The sequence below is a fragment of the Trachymyrmex septentrionalis genome, unplaced genomic scaffold, assembly GCF_001594115.1.
Source record: "Trachymyrmex septentrionalis isolate Tsep2-gDNA-1 unplaced genomic scaffold, Tsep1.0 scaffold246, whole genome shotgun sequence".
Classification (NCBI taxonomy): Eukaryota; Metazoa; Arthropoda; class Insecta; order Hymenoptera; family Formicidae; genus Trachymyrmex; species Trachymyrmex septentrionalis.
Genome location: NW_017305404.1, coordinates 264946 through 284235, shown reverse-complemented (window position 1 = coordinate 284235; position 19290 = coordinate 264946). Strand labels below are relative to the sequence as shown.

The window sequence follows — 19290 nt, the reverse complement described above, 5'->3', positions numbered from 1 at the left end:
TTATTTCATTGTAATAGTAGGTTTATTCGCGTTGCATGTTCCTATAAGCTCTTACTCACTCCAACGCATTTCTTGGAGTGCGACGCGAATAACTCTAGTTTTGACAGAGCGAAAAAAGGATGAAAAGAGAAAGAAGTTTAGGTAATCATGACAACCTAGGTAACTTGCTTATTTCGCGCATGCGCACTCCATTTTGGCCACGCTCACGTCAAAGGTGCTGACAGGGAGTTGCGCTACTGTATGTATTGTGGCCAAACGCACCTACAGGTTATGAAATTTATTTAGGCGCGAAAATCTGCATTAGCTCTGTGAGTTCGGTCTTTGAATCCGGAGTGGATCAAGCAGCTCAATTGGCTCTAGAAATGTTAATATCGAACGCAGATGAGATGACATGTAGCAAAAAGATGCGAGTTGTCGAACGATTTTCGAGATAAAAGAGCAAACAAACGCCTCCAATTTGTAATGTCGAACGCATCTATTGGCTTAGTTTCCATCGAGATTTTAAATCAGATCAGAATGTAAGAATCAACCAACTACAGTCGAGTATTCCCTTGTTATACTCCTAGTTGAACCACAGGGTAATACTTGATTCCTGATCCGGTTTAAACCCTCGATGGAAACTAGACCATTGACGCATTTTCTACTACGTAAGTCCGAATTCTCATATGGGCAACAGCGCTTTGAAAGTGCTGATTTGTGAAAAATCCAACCACTCACTGAGCGTTCAGTGAGCTCTTTCGTATAATTGATCCATATTTTAAGATCTAATGGAATATGCAAATTAGATGAAAAAGCTTATTGAGCGCTCAGCAAGCGATTGTCGTTCTGAATGCACCCATTGCATCAGAAATATATAGAAAGAGAATAATTGTGTTGGACTGTGGTACTTCGTTCTAATGAGGATTGAAATTCATAACAGAAAAAACATTCTAAATGATAATGAATTGGCGAGAACAAGAAATTTATAAGATGTTTATTTTTGTAAAATTGTTACTATTTGTTCTTCTCAATATATTGATAATGTTATTTCTTTTTTATATTCATTTAGAATATATACTAGATGTGTATTTTCAATGGTTCTTCAATGATGTTCGAGATATGCAGCAATATGATTATATTATTGGTAAACAATTTTTAATTAAAATTTTTTTATTAAGATAAAAGAAAGTGATAAGTAAATTGGTAATTATACAATTTAGCACCAACTACTTCAAAAATCAATAAAATTAGGCTTATTCGATGCGTTTTTGAAGAAATGAAAGAATCTGGCAGAAAAAAATGTCGCTCTGCTCCATGAACTGAGATATTAAGTATTAAAGTTGATTACTATTGAGGTTAGGAAATCTGTCATAGAGACAAAATGAGGGTAATTCTTCAGAAGAGCTATCTCCGATTTCGATGAAATTAAGTTCATTCGACGTATTTTTGCATAAAATGAAAGAATCTAATAGAAAAAACTTCGGGACTGCTCTGCGAAAAGATATTGAGCGTTGAAATTGACTAAAGTGTTACTGCGTAATCATTAATTTATCATATAGACAGTGAAGTGTATAGAGCTTATTGGTTCGGGGCGGCTACACTGCTCTGAATAAAATAAAAATAACATATCCTACCTATTTGAGACCTACTGCCTAGAAGTTGCAGCCTAGGCATCAAAAAGACCACTCTAAAAAGATGTTCTCATACCCCACTGTCTTCATGGGTTAGAAATATTCCAAGCGGACATTGTCTATAATAAATCTAATGATCTGTTTTCTTTGGTAATTATTTAGAATAGCTACCTCACCTCCGATTTTAATGAAATTAGGCTCATTCAATGCTTTTTTCACTGAAAATGAAAGCCTGCTCTGCTCTTGCTATGTGCAAAAAGTTCTAAACTGCGTTTTGCATGGAAAGTTGTAAACCTATGAGCGATGAAAGGGTAGATGATCTGAATATTAATGAACAAACATTAATATATCGCTGCAAAAGCAAATAAGTGAAATGCATGCACATGTAGCCTTAGAGTATGAAAATTTGACTACAGTGTATGTTTGCATCGCAATATTTTGCAGCTGAGATTTTAACCTCAATAGTCGTGTTTTTCTGCCGGATTCTTTCGTTTTGACTGAAAACGCATTGAATGAGCCTAATTTTATTGAAATTGGAAGTGAGATAGCTATTCTAAATAATTACTATCACTTATGTAAGCCTTTTCCTATTTTTTTTTAAAGCAACTTTTTTTACATTTATTTGCATTTCTAGTTGGTGCTGGTAGTGCTGGTGCAATTTTGGCAACGAATCTAGCAGAGGATAAACAAAGCGTATTATTATTAGAAGCAGGTGGTACTGCTCCATTCTTTCTTGACATACCACTTCTAACACCAATCATTCAGAATACTGTTTATGATTGGCAATATGTCACTGTTCCTCAAGAACATGCATGCAAAGGCTTAATTAATAACGTAAATATTAATTTCATGTGATATAAATTTATGTGTTTATCAAGAATGTTACGCTGATGTATACAGGGTGTTTGGAAAATAATGATAAATCTTTCACATAGGGACAGAATAGACTAAACTGAGAAGAAAAGTTCTCTATCATTTTGCAATTTTTGCAATAGTTAACAAAATATTAATTGCTAAAAATTGGTGAAAATTGGTTTCCAATAATTTTTTACTCAAATGCTATCAACTTTACAGAAAAACTGCAAGAGACAAAAATTATTTATTTTCTTCTCATAGAATTCTAAGAATTTTTAAATAATTTTTTCAGAATTTTTTAATACCGTATTTTCTCATGTTTGGTAAAAATGAGAAAATGCAGTACTAAAAAGTTGATAAAAAATTCTGAAAAAATTCATAGAATTCTATGAGAAGAAAACAAACAATTTTTGTCTCTTGCAGTTTTCTTATAAAGTTGATAGTATTTGAGTAAAATTATTGAAGACCAATTTTTGGCAATTTTTAGTTTGGTAATTTTTAGCTTCGGCAATTAATATCTTGTTAACTATTGCGAAAATTACAAAATGGTAGAAGACTTTTTTTCTCAGTTTAGTCTATTCTATCCGTATTCGAAAAATTTATCATTATTTTCCAAATACTTTGTATATTGTCATAAAGATCCTTTTAACAGCAAAGCAGATGGCCGAGAGGTAAAATTCTTGGAGGTACAAGCCGTCTAAATTTTATGGCTTATGTATTAGGACATCGGCTGGATTATGAAAAATGGTTTCCAGATTTTGCTGGTAAAAACTTATATAATAATTTATTTTCAAATGAATTTAGGAGGAAGAGAGATATATTTATATACACTTTGATTTTTTTTATATACATGAACATCATAGAATCAGTTGCAAAAAATGATGAGTCAATAAGTATCAGTGATTTAAGATGGACCACTGATTTTGCTGATGTAATTTTGAATGCAATAAAGGAATTAAATCATAATATAAGCAACATAAATTTACAATTGGATATCGGTATCTAATTTCTACATAAAATTTCAATTGCATGTTATATTTACGATATTGTATATTTACGATATTTGTTGCCTAGGTTTTACAAAAGCTCAATTAACGATGGAGAATGGCAAACGATGGAGTACGGACAAGATATTGTATCAAAAGCCTAATCATGTTTTGACTATACTTACTCATGCACACGCTACTAAAGTAAGTTTATCTGAATCATTTTTAGTGATTATGCATGATAAATATAAGGTATTATTCTATTTAATTATACTATTGAAGATATTAGTGAACTTTGATAAAGCCGAGGGAGTTGAATTCGTTAGATTTGGTAATAAATATATAGCAGTAGCTAAGAAAGGAGTTATTTTAAGTGCTGGCGCAATTGAGAGTCCAAAGTTATTAATGTTATCTGGAATTGGCCCAAAAAAGCATTTGGAAAAATTTGGTGTAAGTATATATATATATATAAAATCTTTAATTGTTATTAATTAACTTACAAGAAATTACAGGTGTGTTCTTTATTGCTGCACTATCTGAACTGGTGTATGTACAGTCGGTCACAGAAATACTTTTTTTCGATGGGTTTCGGAATGCAGCTTACTCACCGAGCGATTGGTTCTTATTCATGAATCCACAAATAAAAACCAATCTCTCGTGAGTAAACTGCATTTCAAAACCCATCGAAAAAAAAGTGTGGCGACTTTTCTATGACCGACTTTACAAGATGCAATAAATTGAAGCGAAACAAACGTATATTTGTTTCACTTTAACTTATTGCGCCATGTGCATCAGTTCAAGTAGTGTAGGAGTAAAGAACATACCTTATGTTTTGTGTGTGAAATTAGTACCTCATTTTTTGGCACCGCAAATTTTGATGCAAGTTTCATTGCACCCGCAATAGTTTTATAGTTCCTGATAGATTTAAATAAAAAATAGTTCTGTTAATTTAGTTAAAAAAAAATAACATTTGAAAATTTGGAGTGCTAATTTTTCGTAACATCTCAAGATATGAAAAAAATCAGTTTAAATGGAATCTTAGTTTTCTGTAAGATCTACAGTTCTTGATAGGTTTTAACAATTCCGATCTCTAAATATATCCCGTGTGTTTTGGTACCGCACAACAAGAGTAAATTTGATGGCCATTCTACAATAAGCCATTAGTCATAAATCAGAAGTTAGAAGTTGGAAATTGACGACTGTGATTGGTCAATTTCCAGCTTCTTCACTTGAAGAGTAAAGTATCTCCTAACAGTTTTAGCCGATTTTTTGGCATTTTCCGATAGTACTGCAATCGTTCTGATGTTTTCTATAGGATTTGCTTAGAGTTACAGTCTTTTAATATATTTAAACAATTTTTTAATTTGAGCACTGGCATCACACATCAAGACTAAAGTACCTTTTAATAGAGTTTCAGCCGATTTTTTAGCGTTTTCTGATAGTCCTGCAAGAGTTCCGACACTTTCTATAGGTTTTACTCAGAGCTTTTACCTTTTAATATTTGTAAATAATTTTTCAATTAGAGCGCTGGCATTGTCGCGAAGAGTAAAGTACCTCTCAACATTCAGTTTCAGCCGATTTTTTGGTTTTCTGTTAGTTTTGCAATAGTTCCGATGATTTCTATTGATTTATTATATGTAAACAGCGAAAAACATAATTTCTTGTCACTTCATTCTTGTGGTACGATGCCAGCGCTATGATATTAAAAAATTGATTGAAAATACTTAAAGGCTCCGAGCAAAACATGTAGAAAGCATCGGAAGTATTGCAGAACTATCGGAAAATGGCAAAAAGTTGGAGCTGGTTGTAGAAGGTATTTTACTCTTGTGGTGTGGTGCCAGCATAATTGAAAAATTGCTTAAAAATACTAAAAGGTAAGAATTATTACCTGAATAAAATCTATAAAAAGCGTTGGAATTATTGCAAAACTTTAAGAAAATAGCAAAAAATCGACTGAAACTGGTTATTAAAAGGTATTTTACTCTTGATGTGTGTACTAGCGTTCAAATAAACTGTTTAAACATATTTACCGTACGTATTTATAAAAAATTGAATAAAAAAATCCTCTATTTTGCATCGCGACTGTTAACGAGATATTAATTTCTAAAAATTGCTAAATAAAAGCGGGTAAAATTGATGTATAAGACAATATTAAGATATTTTTCTTAGTATCTTTATGAAAAAGATATTTTTTAAAGAACTCTTAAAGATATCTTAATGTTACCTTATGCGTCGATTTAAGATATTCTACTTATTATAACTAAAAAAAATTGCGGAAATTATAAAATTGTAGAGGATTTTTTGATTCAATTTTTCATAAACAGTACATACTCGTACATACCGGTTCCTCTGGCTGGTCTGGATCACTTTGTATATACAGGGTATTTGACAATTAATGATAAAACTCTTGCATAAGGGTGGAATAGACTAAACAGAAAAGAAAAGTCCTGTATCATTTTGCATTTTTCGCATTAGAGTTAACGAATTATTAATTTATAGAAATAGTCAAATTCGCCCGACTTATCGCCAAGTGCAAGCGCGTGGCGACATAAAACCTAGCGAGGCGTGTTAGGCATGTTAAGGGAATTCTAAAGCCGTCTGTATTACCGATTAAATCATATAATTTTTATATAACAAATATGTTTTTCTCTTTTACATATTCAAAAATTCTTTTCCAGGATTAAAATATACGCATTAATACGTGTTTGTGAGGTGAAATTTATGCCGAGAACGACAAAAATGTCGAAATTGATATATTTTTTACCATTTCTTAGTGTAACATGGCGTCTCAAGTTATCAAGTCGTGATAACATTTGCTTGATACGAAAGTTTTGCAACCTGTATTTACGAACTAGTAATCTACAAACACGTAGTTTGCACGAACAAATAACGTGGAGTTTTTAGAATTAGACATAGACGTTTTATCACGACGAATTTGTTATATGAAAATTGAACATACGACTGCGTATATCATAGGTTACGGAGATATACATCAGGTTATTTGAGATATTGGTGTGATAGTACATAAAGACATATCGATGCGTTGGAAAAGCAGCGACCTCTGGTGACTTCGTCGGAATTCGACCTTCACTTTAAGTTCCCCTTTTCCTTCCTAAAGTGACTTTATTTCGTTTTTTTTTTTTCAATTAAATAATTATTTACAAACCAAAATATATCGATTTTATTGTATATTTTCCTTAAATTGCATACTTTTGTAATGTGTTTTCCAACTTATGGAGGGCATGTAAAAATGAATACTTTCAACATGTGTGTGCGATTACTGTCACAACTGATGCTTTTGTCTAATCATCTGATTAGACGTCTCTGATATTTATTCTAACATTACTGTCAAAATAGACGCTTCTAGCATTTATAGCAAACTACTAGTAGTACTACTGGTAGTACCCTTCATAAATTTGGAAACTTAGAACACATAAAAAGTATGTAATTTAAAGAAAATACATAATAAAATCGATATATTTTGGTTCGTAAATAATTATTTAATTGAAAAAAGGCGCATTAAAAGTACATAAACACGTACGTATAATAACATGTTATTAAGATAAGAAATTTCAATTAAAATATGATTCATACGAAATCTGATTTTTCGCTATTTTCTGCTATTTTACAATTTTTACGGAGTCTGAAATCAATTTGCGACTCAAATACAGTTTATCGCTTTTATAGAAACCGTTAAACTACAATGAAACGACGTATAATGATGTGTATATACAATGCACGCAAGTACGACATTGCAAAACAAGTGACAATATATAAACAGTAAAACGCGAAATTCAACCTTCAATGCAAACGCTCCAATGAAATGATTGTCCGACATATTTTCGGCATATGCAAGCTCATAGGTGTTCTAGATAAAAATGTTGTCAAGCTTATAGGTGTTCTAGATAAAAGTAATCATCATTTAGACATCTTACCACGTATTTAAACCAGAAATATCCCAGCAATGAGAATGGATTGGATAAATATGAATCAAGTTTTCGAATCAGCGTTATCCGCGAAAAAGGTTTGAATTGAATTTTGTAGAAACTGAATGCACTGAATGATTTCTATACGTCTAGATAAATACCTATATAATAATGTAAACTCTAATGGATTCATATAGATTCAGAAATGAAATGCTAGTGATGCGGTAGAAAGTGATTTATCATTGGAAAGCATACACCAAGATGATCACTAGACTGCGGAAGTTTATGCAGGAATTATATACCGTTAATATGCAACATATATGCAATATGTATGCACAAAATATGCAAAATATGTGTGAAATATATGTAAGAGTACACTTAGTTTTTATTTAATTCAAATTGTTATAACATAATATTATAGATATACATAAAACTCTCTCTCTCTCTCTCTCTCTCTCTCTCTCTCTCTCTCTCTCTCTCTCTCTCTCTTTAAACATAATTTTATCAAGTGAAAATTGATAGCATTTTTTATTAGAAAAATTAATCAGAAAAAAAATTAATTTAAATGAATATAATCTTTTTATATCACATAATGTATGATTTTAACTCAAACTGTTGCAACATTATAAAAACTACTAAATTATTATAAAAATTACTAAACATATATAAACTACTAATACATATAAAAACTAACTCTAATAAAAATATCGCGTTTTAGTTCAAATTACAATAAATTACAACAATCGTTTTCTCTAAATTAACAACTGAAAATTGATAGCGTTTATCAGAAAAAATATGTTCGAATGCTGAAGATGATCTTTCTACATCACATGATGTAACTGGCACATATTTGAATTTACTCCGATGACATTATGGAATCTCATCTTCAACTGACTGTGCTGCTAAGGCTCCTTCCAGAATTTGTGAAATCTTCGTTTCTTTGTAAGACATTATCCAGTTTTAAAGATATTTCTTGTGTACATTTGCCAGGAATGCATTTCAAATTTGAATCGCTCCATTTATTAAATCTATTGATTCCGTTAATGGCAATCCTACTATTTCTCGATTATTAGTTTTTTGATTATTATTGACAAGGTTCTAAAATGGGTTTTTATATATGCCAAATCTGAAGAGAGAATCTTATTTTTCAAAACTTCTTGTACCGATAAAATTGAAGCAATATCATAGGAATCAAAAGATTGAATAATTCGTCCAAATGAAACACATCTGCTTTTAACCAAGTACTCTATCTAGTTATTACTAGTTCAGTTGATAATGGAATATTCTCTAATCTTTTCTTGTAGTGTTCTACTTGAAGAGATGCTTTCAAAACAACTTTTTTTTACAGATAATATTAATTTATTGACCGATGGAAAATGAAGATCCACTTCTTCTGCAACACGATGCAATCCATGAGCTAAACAAGTTAAATGCAGCATGTGAGGATAAAATATTTTCATCAGCCTTCAACATATATGCTGCAGCATCTGTCAGAAGTAATAGTTAATTTATAAACAAGTTTAACTCAATATATGCCAAAATGTGAAGAATATAGGAAATAATGCGATATGAAAAACATATGCAATATATAAAATATGCAAAATAAAAAATATATTTTTAAAATGTCATAATAACGAAACATATTTATATTAAAGTCCCATTTGTTTTAATAACACTATCCTATAAAAATATGCATTTGCATAAACTTCCGCAGTCTAGTGATCACAGATATATGAATCGTGTCTTCCCGAATTAGCTTAGTACTATACATAGAGTATACAACATTAGGGATTCACGGCAACAATGTGACTCCCGAACCTGCACTGTCGTGACCAGGATTATGTCTAGAAATCTTGTCGCCGTAGATTCGCAATGTTACATACTCTGTATATCACACTGGAGTTTTCGTTTGAGAGGCAATGACTTGTGTAATTACTTCAGTGCGTGCTTTTCAATGATATCATTTGCCGAGGACGGTGACTAGTAGTTGGTGAGTCTCCCATGTTAGACAATTCTTCAATACGTTAAATTTAAATGAATTAATCATACGTTCATTGCGTTGAATATTCGGTAAAATATCAAAAGTAAATTATCAACACGTAATTACGGATTCAACCGAATTGATCGTACGTTTCATTTTTATGCACATTGGGTGGGATACAAAAAGTAAATAACCGATCCATAATTACTAATTCAAGCGAATTACGGATAGAAAAGAATTAAAAAATTTAAAAACTTGATTCGATATTTCAATGAATAATTTTCAACATTTTTCAATAATTTCTCGTTTGCTAGGATATATAGATAGCTCTCATGTAATGGTTTTCTTGTAAAACAGGGTGTTTCCAAACTTACTATATATCAAGAAAATATACATATGAAATAAAACATTAGGTACATTAAAGCTTATTCTATAATATGCTATTTGTTTTCTGTTTCTTGCTTTTTACCTCTTATTTTTTTCCCTTTTGCAACCGTTTTATCGACAATTGCATTTTTTGCTACATGTTTCCTATTTCTTCCGAAGTTCGGGTAAAATAAAAAACCAGATAAGAAGCAAAAAGATAAGATGTAAAAAATAAAAAGAGCAGAAAACAGAAAACAAAAAGCACATTGTAGAGTAGGCTTCAATAAGTAAAACGTTACATTTCTTGCTCTGTTATATCCTCCTGTATGAATACCTACATGAATGCGAGGTTATGTTCATTCAAATCATTTTTTTTGGTCATTTTTTTGTAAGCTTTAGAATCATACTTTGAAGGTCTCATGATATTTTTATAAATTATTCAAATATAGAAAAGTACTTTTTGTTTGGATATAAGTTTATGGTAAAAGTATCGATTAGGGGACCTAGACCTTGACTTTGACACATGTTGTTAAGGTCATGATCTTGATTGTTATGTAATGGGTGTAAAGGTTAACACAATACACTACCCTTTCTCCTTGTGACGAGAAATATTGCTTTATTTGAATGATCTCGCGAAGCGATACACAGCGACCACGTTCTTAAATCTAATCGGAAACGAACAACCTAGCGCTGCTGTGAATAGATCGGTAATCAATTTCTACTCTGATGATAACTAAACTCTGATGATATCTTACGAATATAATAACTACAGAACTATTAGGACGATAATAACGTAAAGTGCTTGAATTAATACTTAACATGCCGGCCGCCTTAAAAAGCTTAGCTTTATGAAACAAAAAAGTAATTCAAATTACGCTAAACACCGGCTGTAATGTGTACCGAAAGCAAATAACTATACCATTGCATAGGTATATTTATGATTCAGAATCTTCCTTAATTGGAAATAAACAAATTCGGTCGGCTGGTCTCTTGAAGAATTCTTTAGATGTCTTGATGGTAACTACCCAGATGATGTCCTCTTGATGAACCTCATGAATTCGTCTCCGGCAGGCCAATACAGTGGAGGAGGGGGGGAAGGGTGTTGTCTTCACGCAAGAGCATCAAATTTCCGTGTTGGATGAGAATCACTTGCTTCGTCCATTTATTTCGTTGTTGAAGTTGATGCAGATAGTCCTTGAACCATCTGTTTCAAAAATGTTGTTTTATTTGTTCCACTTTCTGCCATCGATTCAATCGGGTTTCCAGCATGTCCAGTAATGTAGTTTCTGGTATAGCGGTAAATGCGTCTTCGATGAGAAAGTATCCAGGAGAGAGATAGGACAAATCATTAGGATCATTTGATAGATTAGTCAAAGAACGGGAATTCAAGGTAGATTCAATTTGCACAGAAGCTTTCCAAATTTTCTCAAAATTTGGTGCTCTTAGAGGGATGAAATACCGTTTGATATCTTGTTCAATCATAGTAGAAAATAATTTTTAGAATAAGGGATTAAAGTTAGGAGAGTTATAGGTGTTAGGCACGTGACGCTCGGTGAGGAATGGAGTGGATGGAGGAAAGTATAGAGAAACTCAGAAGAGAATAGAGAGGAATAGCGGGTCGATTCGAGATACAGATATTAATAAGTTCAGTCTGTTCAAAAGAAATAGCGCAGAAGGAAAGAGAAGATGGAGGAAGAGAGAGAGAGAGAGAGGGAGGGAGGCAGCGAGAGAGAGAGAGAGAGAGAGAGAGAGAGAGAGAGAGAGATGCGTTAAAGTAGGATAAGATAGGATAAGAGTGCATGTATATATAATAATTGTAGAATTGTTATTGTATATATTTATTATTAACCTCAAGAGGATGCAATAAAGATTTAAGTAACTAACTAACATTGGAGTCTGGAAGGTTGAACATGTTATTCAGGCAAATTGCCCATAATTGACTAACTTGACTCCGAATTAGCTTTAAAGCATTTTATGAATTTGTGGATGATTTCGGTCGAACAGCTCGGCGACCGCGCAATGGCCAAAATTTTTGACGAACTGAAGAAAGAGTCATCTGTGTTTCTGCATGTAAAAGGTTTACGTGTCTCTTCAATCATCAATCTGGTGAAAGGATGTTTAGATAGTGACACTAATTGATGTTTCGACGAATATCCTAGGTTTGAGTGTCTTTCTTCAACACGGATGAAACCTGCTTGGTCCAAAAATTGAGAGATAAAAGTTTGCTATCTCTCGGTAAATCCTTGTTGAGTTAAAGATTTCTCAATTCTTGTGCGAAGACTGTTGCTTGAACATTCTTGACGTTGAATTGCAGTCTCTAATTCGAGGACTCCAAGAGAACCCCCGTAACTTGTGTCTTTGCCAGTTGTTGATGAAACGCATGCAATATGTGATGATTCGCATGAGTCTGTGAAATTGTGAGTAATGTATTATAAATGTCCCAGCTTGATTGAGTAGTAGATGAAATGAGAACTGTTTTACGTTGTTCTGGTATCTCCTCTTTACTTGATGGAATATTGTTTGACTAATTGCATGAATCATCTGTAATCCATTCCACCAGAGCCTTGAATTGAGCAATGATGCAGGTGACATGTTTCTGGAAATTATAATTTCTGCTGAGTTCTGAGATGATTCCACGTAAGTCCAAGGTGTCAGGATTTGGTAGTTCTTGAATGGTGCAGACTCTGTTTGTTACACACGTAGTCCATCTTCTTGAACATGATTTGATCCACGATGATAGGTCGAGTCTGACCTATCATTACACACACATTTTCGAAATCAATTTTGATGGATTGTAGAACCTTGTGTGTTAATTGAGCGACTAACACTCCTGTACACAGTTCTAGTCTTGGAAGAAACAAATTCTTTAGTGGTGCCACGCGTGATTTTGCACATATTAAGCTCACATGATGGTGATCACTAGAGTCTGTACTGCGAGAATAGATGCATGCACCATATGCCCTTTCACTCGTATCAGCGAATGAAGTCATTGAGTGTGCATGTTTAGAGGAACTGCTTCGCCTCAGTCCAGTTTTAATTGCCATAACCGTTACATGAAGATCTTCGCTGTTGTGATGACTGGTCAATGAGTCCCAAAGGGTCGAATATGTGTGCACTTGATAGAATTGAGCGCTTCGAAATTGTTCTGATTTGATTAGCTTTATCGATGGAAAATTTAAATTGATCTTGCTTGGAGTTCCATTGCAATCCCAGTGTCGATATGTTGCAATCCTTGTCGAAGTCCCTGACAATTGCAGAGTGATTAGAAGCCTATTTATGTAAAACAAATCCAGATTTATTCAAAATTGTATTAATTTCTTCTTTGATGACTACGAATTCCTGGATTGTGTTTGTTCCTATAATGAGATCATCGACATAAAAGTCTGTTAAGATCCTTGATGCTCCAACTGGCTGTTCGTTTTGATTCAAGTTAGTTGTCTCCTGTAATGGTCGTACAGCTAGATATGGTGCACATGCCATATGTCACGGTTTTTAATTCAAAAACTTGCACGTCATTTTTCTTGTTTGCGCGCTACAAAATTCTTTGTAAACTTCGTTGTTTCTCATGAATCAAGACTTGTCTATACATTTTTTGAATATCTGCTGCGAGGACATATTGTCATTGACGAAATCTGATAAGCAATGTAAAGACATCTTATTGCAGTGTACGTCCTACCATTATCATGTCGTTGAGTGACATTCCTGAATCAGTCTTACATGAAGCGTCGAAAGCGACTTTGTGATTGTGCTGGACGACTTTACAACTGCATGATGCGGGAGATAACATGTGAGATTTGCGTCTTGCATGTTTGCATCGACTAGTCCCATATGATCAAGAGTTTGATATTTATTGATGAATTGTGTATACTGTTCCTTTAATTGTGGATTCTTGCTCAGTTTGCGCTCTAGCGAATAGAAACGTTCCAATGCGATGTCATAAGAATTGCCTAATGATTGTGCGGCATCTTGTTTGAGTGGTATTTCCACTACGAATCTGCTTTGAATGTTGCGATAATGAGTTTCCTTGAAGTGCTCTTCGCATTCCCTTTCTTCTGCCGTAAATGTATAATAAGTTGATGAATAACCTGGTCCAGCTGCCAAAATTTAGAAATTGCCTTCTCTAAACTCGCAATAGGTAACTGTATTGCTAAGTTACATTGTTGTGCCTTGGATTGACTCAAGGTCTGTGTGCATCTGCCGCCAAATATCTAACCGAATAATGTCTTCTGAAGCAATAGATGATTCCTTGATTTGGCCAACATATAGGATGTTCCAGAATATTTCAGCTCCTATTAGGTCTATGTGCGTAGATTGATGAAAGGTTGGATCCGTCAATCGTAAATTCTGTGGTAGTTTCACGCTCGCCCTATCAAGCGCAAGTTAGGCAGACAGTCGCTTATTTATTTCAATACGAGACAATCAATAGTAACGTTGAACGCATGATGCTTTGAACTTATGTTGATTTTAACCATTTCTTGTGGGCGAGTCCATAATTGATTAATTCCTATCACTGGAATGTTAGTAGCTCTTGTGGTAAGACCTAAACGGCGAATCAAGTCTTCTGTAGCGAAATTTGATTAGGAGCCCGAATCTAGTAATGCTTGACATGTTTGTGCTACTCCCTGGCAGTTCTTTGTGTTTATTAGTGCCATCGAAAAAAGCACTTGTGTAAATGAAGAATAATTCATTATATGCGAAACACTTGTCGATAAGGGTGGTGGTGTTTTCTTTCCTTGCGATGAGTCCACAGATTCTATACTATTTAATTGTGTCATATGTAGCAACGTATTATGACGTTTGCTATGTCTTGCAGTTGCTTGCTCTGCACGTTTTGATTATATGGAACGAAAATTGAAGACAATTTAAACATAATTTATGCTTTTTAATACATTTAAAACGAGCTTCGGGCGAAAGCTTGAGAAATTGCTCGCATGAGAAAATAAAATAATTGCCCTTGCATGATCCTTGCCTTGTTTGTGGATACATGTGATGCTGCTCTTGTGTGTGCGCCTTTGACATGCGTTGATGCAGTAGGCTACCCTTGTCCGTTTCGATCGATTATTTCTAATATGTGATACCTATGTTTCAATAGCTCGGTAAATATGCGCCATGTGGGAATGTCATTGCCCGTGAGATTGTTTTCTCACTCCTCGTTCGTTGTGGCATTCAACTTTCCAATCACTAAGTATAAGAGGATGTGTTTGAGATCCCGTCAGCTCGCTCAATCATACCGTTGTCGCCATCTCACGGTCGCCTGTGAAGCCCAGGGGGACAGCTCGAGCGACCGAGCGATGGAGTGTCGAGAGCGGGGCGGGGGCAGGGAGCCTCCGGGCCGGGTTTCTCGAGTCAGGTCCTTTTTTGGACGGGAGTGTTGCCGGCGCGCACGCGCTCTCCTTTCATTCGTTCGTTAACGCTCACTGTGAAAGGAATCTCTCCAAAAAAACTGCTCTAAGTGTGATCTCGATTAAGAGTCAGCTCGTTACAACCTGTGCATTAATTAGGACTGCTCATGATTCTGTGCAAATGCTTCTCAGCATAAGAGTCGCACGATTGTAGCCGGTCATCCGGCTCAACGGGCAGTACGTTGGATCGGCCTTGTGCGAATCATCAAACTGCTCAATAGAATTGCTACTCTCACAACTGTGCAATACTGTAAATAACTCTAATTATTATATTAAGTAAACCCTTGTCTTTTCAAAAGGTGCCTGCTCATTTTCCTTCATCCACGCTGTATGTCCTTTACATTGTTTACGCAGCGCTCATATAGAATCTCTCGAACGCTCTATCTCCATTGTTGAGCCGGGCGTAAGAGATTTTCCCGAACAGGATGATATCTCAAGAATCGATGGAACAATTGTTTTCAATACTCACAAATGCCTTAGAACGCCATCCAGTAGCTGACATAATTTTACATGATTTTCCTTATGGGTGGAAGTTCGAATAATGTCTTGACATGTTTTTGAATAATTAGCCGCTTGTCATCGTATCGATTTTCTAGCATATGTTCCACGTAATTGTCAGCTGAGATTTTCAATGACTGGATCACTTCTCTCCCTTTAGAGCTGCCTTGAGATAATGGAATTTTTGTATTCCTGACTGATTGTTGTATATCAGCGAATGAAATGTGTCATAGAATACCATTCTTCGAAAGAACCTGAAAAAGACGGCAGATCAATTTTTGGAAGACGTAAATTATTCGTGCGTGCTTGTATATAATTGTTGATTAAACTCGAGATTAATTGCCTTGTTTGCTGATTAAGTTATTAGAGGATTTAAAGGATTTCGAGTTAAAGGATATTCATGAGCAAGTTAGAGTTTCAAGAATTGAAACTGCGATACAATGCGAAAATATGTTTCCTCGAAATCTGCTTTATAACTCGACTAAATCCTCTAATAACTCAATTTGTGATTGAACGTCGTCGAATTGTGATCACGTTGCCTCTATTTTTGATTTTTATTCTCGCAGTTGTGAGACAGCACTGCTTGTATATCACCTGATGGTGTGTGCAAGCAGCCTTAAATTGACCTCGCATTTTTAGTTCCTTGAGCTTACTTGCTTCCATTATGAGTAAGGAAATGCATGTTCGTGTGGAGGTAGTTCAAGGTTATGTTATATGGAAATGGAAACTTACCGCAAATTATGAAAACTTACCAAAGAGAATTGAATTCTCTATTTGAGATACCTTTGACTGAATTTCTCGTATGAGAACGACTGATTGCGAGTGATGATTGGCTCGAATGTCGTCGAGCGCCAAACTGCTTGTCCGACGATGGCGAATTTGTTGTCGTAGAGACGCCCGAGCTGTTATCTGGACTGTTCAATGCTTTGTCAAATCCGCTGCTTCCGAGATCCGGCTTGAAGGATCAAATTTTATGTAATGGGTGTAAGATTAACACAATACGCTGCCTTTTTTCTTTGTGACGATAAATCTTGTTTTATTTGAATGATCTCGTGAAGCGATATACAGCAGTCACGTTCTTAAATGTAATGAACAACGCTGCTGTGAATAGATAATTAATCTTTGCTTTGATGATAACTAAACTTATGAATATAAAAATTACAGGACTATTAGAACGAAATAATGAGAATAGCGTAAAGTGCTCGAACTAATACTTAACACTGACTGACTTCTAACAGGTTTAGCCGTTGCGCACTATTCGTTAAAAAGTTATTAATAAAAAGATTTTGAAAAAATAACATTTTATTTCTTCTATATATAATATTAAAAAATATTTTACCCTTCATTGTTTACGTTATGGGTTTCCACGCGAAAGGAGTTTTATTCTACCTCTCCCCTACTAAGAGACGTCCGACTTTCCACGCGAAACAATTTTTACCCCACCTCTCCCCCTGCTTCAGGGGCGCACGATTTCGAAAGTCGCTTCTCTTGGTAGGGAAGGAGTGAAAGTCGTTTTGTGTGTCATACGTCCTTTGGCAAGGGGGTAGGATGAAAGTCATTTTGTGAGGAAAGTTATATTTCTTGAATTCGTCCACCTCATATTTCTCTGCCTATCTAAAGTTATCTAACTCTTCATGTAAAGCAGAAAAATAATTACTAACTTTGACTGTTAATAATTTTATAACGAATAAGTGACGGCAAGAACCTGTTGGAGATTACTCTGGGTTATGATTTTGATAACATATGTCAAGGTCAAGATTATTGGGGCTAGGTCTTCTAATTAGTATTTTTACTAAATTCATTTTTGTATATGTTAAGAAAAATAACCTACGTAGTAACAGGAAACTGTAATTTATAATTCTTGGGAGATTTTCATACAGATTTGTGTACTTTCTTAAAGCTACTTGAATTGTTTCTTTTATTTTAGAGGATTTTTTATTCTGTATAAGAAAAATGAAATGATTGGAAAAATACCGAATTCCGTCAGTAACTCCAGCATCTCCTTAATGCCAATGTCGCTTGTAAACAACATATCTATAATAGCAACGAAGAACATTTCTCTGAGTAGTTTCTCGCCGCACGCTTGCATTTGGTGATTGGCCGGACCATAATACAAGAAGAGAAGATATGCTTTTGCGCATATTTTTTGCTACAGCCAATCTGAACCTTTTATTCCATCATTTTTCGGCGGATTTTGTTCAATACGTATACTATGATAATAAAAGTCACAATCAGTTTCATGCATAAAATTTATAGCACGGAATTGTTGTATTGAGAGCCGGACACAACGGGGAGATCCGCGGGGACATCGGGATTGAAACAAAACTGAATTACACACTTTTTCTTATATAAAAAAATATGATTTCTTTTATTAAATAGAGTTCACTAAACTTTTGTCTACAATTAATTAAGGATGTATGATCGATCATTTGCGGGATAGGTGGTGAGGAGGGTACGCTATTATTTTTCATTGGCAACCATCTTGCCGATAGCTTTTTCATACCCAATTGTTCGTGCAAAATTGATCACTGTGTGATATGCCTGTGGCCTCAACAAGCTCGCGCACTTTCACTTGTTGATCAGTCAAAACAATATCGTGAATTTTATCGATGATTTCTGGCGTAGCAGTCTCAATTGGACGTCTCGAACGAGGTGCATCACAAGTGGATGTACGACCACGTTTAAATTCATTTACTCAATTGTATACAGTCGCAAATGCTGGTACAGATGTGCTATGAACATTATCCAACTCAGCTTTGATTTCTTTCAGCGTTAAACCTTTCATATGTAGATGTTTGATCACTGCACGAAACTCGTTTTTTTCCATTTTGCAAAAAATACAAAGGTTGTTTGTTTTAATCATCTACAGAAATGAAACCACGCGATGAATTCCGCTCAAAATTTGACAGTAATCAGTTGAAAGATGCTACTTGTCAAAAAGTAATGTGACATGACACTGCGAGTGCCCTCTGACAGATTTTCTAAGAATTTATTCGACTTGCCCTATCCATCCAATATATGAAAATCTTTTAATAGTAAGAAAGGCTAATTTATGACTTATTGAAATTAAAAGATAATATTGATTGCTAATTTTTAATTATAAATCATAATATTAATAATAATATTCTATTAGAAAATGCAAGTAATTTAATGTTTTATGTTCAATGATTATCGACAATTTGGCAATATTCTGAAATGAGGTTGGCATTTCTACTCGAGTTGTGCACTAGTAATTGACAGTTTATAATTGACAATTAATTAAGGTTAAAATATTTTCATATACGTGTTTTACAGTTATTTTATATATACGAAGATACTTCGTTATAAAGGCAAATTCATAATTAAAAAGCAATACGATAAAAAGGTGAAACAAACAGAAAATAGAGAGCTTTGAAACATATAGTACAACAAAGACAAGAGAGTGTTTAGGAAGGAAGTCGCATTGTTGATATATCTGTTATAGCACAGCATTTATTTTGTACATTTTGTAAAGAAATTTTATCTTTGGAGGATACCAAAAAAAAACTATAAAAGGATTAATATCTATTTTCAACATATGGTGCCGAAAATGTTTATTTATGAATCAAGTATTCACCAGGAATCAATATAAAAAAAAATACAAAAAACACGATCTCAGTTTTTTTATAAAGCTATTTTCTTTTATAA

At 34.1% G+C, this 19290-nt stretch overlaps 1 protein-coding gene across 1 annotated transcript in view; it reads left to right on the top strand.

The window, feature by feature from the left end:
• Positions 1 to 1446: 1446 nt before the first annotated feature.
• The window catches only part of LOC108748835 (glucose dehydrogenase [FAD, quinone]-like), a 71090-nt gene continuing 53246 nt past the window's right edge, over positions 1447 to 19290 (top strand). Inside the window, exons 1-6 of the mRNA XM_018487209.1 lie at positions 1447 to 1702; positions 2245 to 2444; positions 3118 to 3229; positions 3329 to 3463; positions 3540 to 3655; positions 3734 to 3901. Coding sequence (XP_018342711.1) covers positions 1675 to 1702; positions 2245 to 2444; positions 3118 to 3229; positions 3329 to 3463; positions 3540 to 3655; positions 3734 to 3901 — 759 coding nt within the window. The 5' untranslated portion in view covers positions 1447 to 1674. The remainder of the gene's footprint in view (positions 1703 to 2244; positions 2445 to 3117; positions 3230 to 3328; positions 3464 to 3539; positions 3656 to 3733; positions 3902 to 19290) is intronic.